Genomic DNA, 6,033 nt, shown 5'->3' with positions numbered 1-6,033 from the left:
TCTTAAGTTCTTCAGGAAATGCTAACTTGGCTGAGAACAGTTTGAGAAACTGAAAGCATTGCTATGAAGAATCTATTATTACTGAAATCAGAATCACAAAAACCTTTGAGGGTGTCTATGAAAATTTTCTAATTTCAAAAAATTTGAATGAAAGAGAAGAAGAAGATAGCTGCTGACTTGGGGATATGGCAGTTAATAAAGAGGATTTGAAGGACATTGAGGTTGTCCTTTAAGTGGTATAGTTCTTCACTCCTATTTTTATGAGAAACTGCCTTGTACAGTCATTTTTCACTTATTTTAATTCTTAATATGTCAAGATTTTGTTTAAAAGATGAATTTAGTCATAAAATTACATTACATAACCAAATTATCCTTATTAAAAAATAACAAAGGTAAAAATAATCAGAATATGTTAGATTATCAAGTTTAACACATGTTAGCATGTTTTAATTGAATTGTTAAACCATACTGCTACATACTAGATTATCAAGTCTTGTATAATCTAAAATTATTATATGTTAGCAAACATTTCATTTGTTGTTTTATTAAAGTAATAATTGATAAATCACTAGACTTTAGTGGTTATATTTGTCCTTAAATAACACCTTCACATTTTGCTATTTAATATTAATTTGTATATATGAGAAAGGTAGTTAAAAGTATCAAAGTTAATTCAACCAAAGTTAGGTTTGTCAATTCACAGAATCAAAGTTGGTAATTTTATATGGGTAATGGGCTACCTTTGCTCATCTTTATGTCAGATCCTAAATCTCCGCGTGCTTGGTATCTTATATTTTTTTAAATACAGATCTTATTACTATTATTAGCTGATTCCGATTTCTCGAAGATGATTTCATACTTTGGTATCACATGCACCGAGGCGCATTTGGTTAGGTACAACGAAGCAATATGTAAAAATAATAAATAAATAATTGGTAGTAGCGAATGATGTTAAATAATTCAGATAAATACACACACGTAAAAAAAATCAGTTCAAGAAATGTGGATAAATATTCTAGTTCCCAGATCTTTTTCTTTTAATTTCATAAAGTTTTACTATTATTTTTTTATTTATTTTTATATATTTCGATGATTTATTTATTTTTTAATAATTTATCATACATTTAGTTCCGTGTTACTCCAAACACGTTACAGTATTAAATTTAATTCTATTCAATTTTTTTCCAATCCACTTCAATCTTATAAAAAATAACTAGTCCAGTCTAATGTATGCGTGCTATCAAATGCATCATATCAACCTTATTATGAACTAAGTATTTGTAATTTCAATAAATTACGCACAGATAATCAAACCCATGACAGCAATATCAACAATTAATTTTAACAATCAAGCCAGAATTTATAATCAACAACAACTCATCAAATCGAAAAAACCCAACTAAAAATTTATTGGTTCACCACACCACAAGAAAATCATTATTGTCTGACGACGATAACGCTGACGCCAGTATCTTCACAGTGTTGTAACCAACACATACGATTTATTACATATGATAACTACTTTCAAATTAAAATGGAAATAAAATTAACCTATGAATACAAAATGCAACCATTGAAGTTATGCTAGAGCCGGCTTTTGAAGCAACAAGTTCTCAAAGACAACCACAGTTATATCGAGCATGAGCAAATTTGTCCCTAAACAAAGCGCCCAAAAGCACCAAAATTATCAACTTCACAAGCAATGAAGAAGAATCCAACAATGAACCAACAAGTAAAGATTGTGTAGACAATTGAACCAATCTCATTCTTCTCGAATTCACATATTCATCCATTGCTTCTTCAATTATCTTCTGACCTTTGAATATTTTATGATCATTATTGGCATGAAATTTTCTTGCCATGCATCTAGCAAGTACAACTGCATCTTCTATACCCGTTGAGCCACCCTGGCCGATGGATGGTGTCATTACATGCATCGAATCTCCAGCCACTGTCACGGTTCCTTTTCGAAATTGGCCTAGTAATATGTCCCATGGGGCACGGTAATGCAAATGGCTAAATGTTAGGGTAGAAAGGTCACAGTTTTGTACCACATCTATCATTTTCTTAGGGAAACCCTTCATGGTTTCTAGAGTCATTTGTTTGATTATCTTTGGATCTTTGAACGCCTTTAAATCTGTAGTAAACATAACAAATTGAAATGATTAAGAATATTGAGATAAGCTGATTAAATAAATGAAAAAATTCCCTGAAACTTGAATTAGAAGAGAATCTAGATCCACCAATCATCAATTAGTCATGATCTAAAACGTTTTTCCTTACCTATCTTTTAAGTATGCCTTATGACTTGTATTGTAGATACTTAAATATTTATGTTTATGGTTCTTCTATCTTTTGAGTGGTTTAAACTATGAAAAGGAGATTTATAATATTTGAATTGGGGAAATATGATAATTTCCATCATGAATTATAAGTATTAAAAAACAATTTGTCAGAATTCCATTTTACCTGGTCTTTAATTTCTAGTTGAAAGCCAATAATGAAAATGGAGAGAAAAGAAACCCCTTACAACAAAAATTTGTGGAATTTTCTATTGAATGGTACACAGTTATACATCGGCTAGTAAGAAGAAATGAAGAAAACAATTATCTAATCAACACTCATGACATAAGGATGCATAAAAACACTATTTTTTGGAAGTTTGATGCGAGAAATTTTGCATTCTTGATGTGATTATTACACTAAAAGACAAAATCCTGATCAATTAATCACTAGTTAGATTTAATATTACTTTATAGAAAATAAGAATAATCCCCCCTATTCTGAAACGTTCTTCCTGAATGATCTTATTCTATTAACCACTAATTACAATATTAATATTTGCAAATATAATGAGAGAATCACGATCATTAAATAAACTGATATTTAAAAGCTTAATTAAAGTCATATAAATGCATACCCTGAGGATGCCATTGGTGATTTACGAACCAAAAAGCCAGATTATCAGTGACCGGAGCTAATCCAAGCATACTGTTATCTCTTATAGTTTGGACAAACTCGGGGGCAAATCCATGACCATTAGGAAAATATGTAAATCCTCGCACTCCACATGAAGAGTGAAGCTTCTTGGGTTTCAACTCAAGAAAATCAGCAACCACCGAGTTGGCTCCATCACAGCCAATCAACACCTGCAATCACATAACTCCTAATTATACAAGTAAAATTCATTAACCATTAATTAACTTTTATGTATATTAAAGAGTTAAAAAATTATCCTTGAGGTTTGATTAACTGACATCAATTAGCTTAAGGTTTTTAAAATAATAAAAATCTCCTTACTGTTAAGTTTTAGGTATTAAAATAGACGATCCGAGAACAATTTGATAAATATTTAATTATAATTCATAATAGGGGAGGGCAATTTTTTTTTTAACAATCTGGTACTTCGTTTACTGGTAATGGTTAGTGTTAAAGACAAAATTTTGTATTATTAGACCCTCATAGTGATTATATATATATATATGATACAAATATTCATATCATAAAAATATGTTAACTAATAGTCAAAATTGCATTTATATAATAGTTATATAAACTTCTCTAATATGATATTAATTATATTAGTATCATAGAACAAAATATGCAATTATTATAGCGGTTCATTAGTATTGAAGAATATAAAATACGTACCTTGGCTTTAATTGTAGTGCCATTATTCAATTGAAGAATGGGAAAAGATGTGTTTGTGTCCAATTTCAAAGAGACAATTTTGCATCCAAAGCGTATTGTACCTAGTGGGAGATCTTGAGCTAGAGCTTCAATTAGATCACTTCTTTTTACCCAACGAGTTTCCCCAATGTTCCTGCCAATTAATATTAAAATTATATGATGATTAATTTTGTTTCTTAATTAACTTTAATTTCAGTTGATTAAGTTTCATTTTCTTGTCAAAAATTTACCACCAAACATTAATTAAATGCATGGTAATGATATTAAAACTTACGAGTAGGAGATAATTTCTTCTTGTTGCTCGCTGCCATTGAGAAATATTTCTCGTATCCTGTGTATTTACTTTAATCAAAGTTGATTATGATAAGAGATAAGAATAATAGAATGACCGATAGATATAGCTACACCAATCCTAAAATGAAATAAAAAAAAAAAAGTCTTCGATATGATGAGCAATATATGTACGTCGAGAATGATAAGAACCACCATTGAATTCTGGCCTTCTGATGTTATTAATTAATAATGTGAAATTAACCTTTGAAGGAGAATGGTACTTGGCCTGAGCTTTGAACCAACGCCAAGCACATCCAAAGCTTTCCATCCATTAGGCTGAATTGCAATGGCCCCCCCTGCTGCTCTTAATGATTCTGATTTCTCCAACACCACACTCTTCATTCCCTTCCTGCAACATTAAATGTCAAGACAATGATTCAACACATAACATATAACGTCTATTTTTATAAAATGAACAAAGAGGATTACCTGTGAAGAGCAAGGGCAGTGGCAAGGCCACAAATGCCTCCACCAACAATTACAACGTCAAGATCTTCAAATATTGCACGATCCATTTCTTTCTTCTCACTCGGAATGAGATAATTGATTGTAATGTAAGTTTATAAAATGGTTGCTACTACAAGCTAAGCTTACTTCTATTTATATAAATGGAAGTGTGTACGACAAAGTGATTTCATTTTCAACAATGAGTATGTGTACTAGCTGATCCATTTGAAACTTTCCTAAGCATGTGAACTTCTGCGTTTATTTGTTTATTTAAATTCAGAATATTATTTTCTTATCATTTTCTTTCATAGCTTCAAGTTCAATACAAATTGTGGTCAAATCTTAGGCATCCATGCAAATAGATTGTACAATTTTTAAGCATGCCAGCATTTCCATTTATTTATTTTTAAAATTTTTTTAGTGGCATTTATGTCTTTTTAACATTTTTAGTTAAATTTAACAACAATTAATAGATTTTTGTCTTTTTTTTTCTTTGCTTTAGAACTTTGTGTTCTTTCTAATGAGTTTTTGAAGAAAAGTGCCAGCAAATTGACAAAACACTTCTAGGAACGAAATTGGTCAAGTTGAAACCAATTTTCTTAGGGTCTTTAGCCACCTCTGAGTTAAAGCGAATAGCAAAAATCCATCTGAGATATTAGAAATAACAAAGATATCTTTGATGGTAGTTAGCTGTTATAACATTTGGCCCCTAAATATGGCAGAGTATTGAAATCCCAAAATTTCCCTTGAAGACATGGCATGAAATTCGGAAACCCAAATTGCCCCTATTTAAAAAATTTAAACTAAATTATAAAGGGTAACAAGGTAATTTCAAATTGTAAGTGCAATTCTTTATTTTAATCTGCTTTTAAAAAGAAAAAGAAAAATCTAAGAATAATTTTTTTTTTCCCTCTCTCTTTTAATTCATTTAAAAATAATATAATAACATTTCTTTTCTCTTTAATTCTTTTTTTCTTCAATCTGCCTTTTCTAAAGATATAATAAATCACCATTTTGTTTCTTTCTCCTTTTTAATTTTGTAACCTCCACCGCTACTACAACCCAATAGCTACGCCCCCACCACACTAACCCCACGGAAATTGCACCCACACCATGCCCTCCCCCCATCGGCATTCATTGACAACAATGACCACACCCATTAGCCTCTGGTACAGCACACCCCCACCACGCCCTAATCAGATCCCATCTCTATTGTAATCACACCACATCGATGTAACATAGATTATAATGATATAATTTGGAGATAAGATTTGGAAATATGTAACATTGATATATCTTTTAAACTTGCATGGTGCCATTTTTTAGGATTAGTGATTGTGAAGTTAAAGATTTAAACATGTTCTTTTTCTCTTTGTTTTGCATTAAATATATGGGGTGTTTTTGTCTTCATCTTTTCTTGAATTTACAATATAAGTGTTGTTGTCTTTGAGAATATATATGGGAATTGAAGATGTCTTTTGTATTAATGGTTTTGTAGGTTGTGAAAATGCAAGAGTTCTTTGTTGGTAAAACATAATTGGGAATGGAAGAATGGTATGCATG

General features: G+C 30.6%; 1 protein-coding gene across 1 annotated transcript; it reads right to left on the bottom strand.

Annotated features, from left to right (window-relative positions):
• Positions 1 to 1,613: 1,613 nt before the first annotated feature.
• On the bottom strand, positions 1,614 to 4,538 carry LOC116140728 (monooxygenase 1-like). Its single transcript, XM_031426315.1, has 6 exons — positions 4,453 to 4,538; positions 4,226 to 4,372; positions 3,965 to 4,021; positions 3,652 to 3,823; positions 2,921 to 3,149; positions 1,614 to 2,137 (listed from the first exon to the last, which is right to left on the bottom strand). Exons 1-6 carry the CDS (start codon positions 4,536 to 4,538, stop codon positions 1,614 to 1,616), a joined length of 1,215 nt encoding a protein of 404 aa, XP_031282175.1.
• Positions 4,539 to 6,033: the final 1,495 nt, after the last annotated feature.

Source organism: Pistacia vera, unplaced genomic scaffold (assembly GCF_008641045.1).
Source record: "Pistacia vera cultivar Batoury unplaced genomic scaffold, PisVer_v2 Contig376, whole genome shotgun sequence".
Lineage (NCBI taxonomy): Eukaryota > Viridiplantae > Streptophyta > Magnoliopsida > Sapindales > Anacardiaceae > Pistacia > Pistacia vera.
The sequence above is the reverse complement of the archived record's forward strand: the minus strand, read 5'-3'. Positions and strand labels throughout refer to the sequence as shown.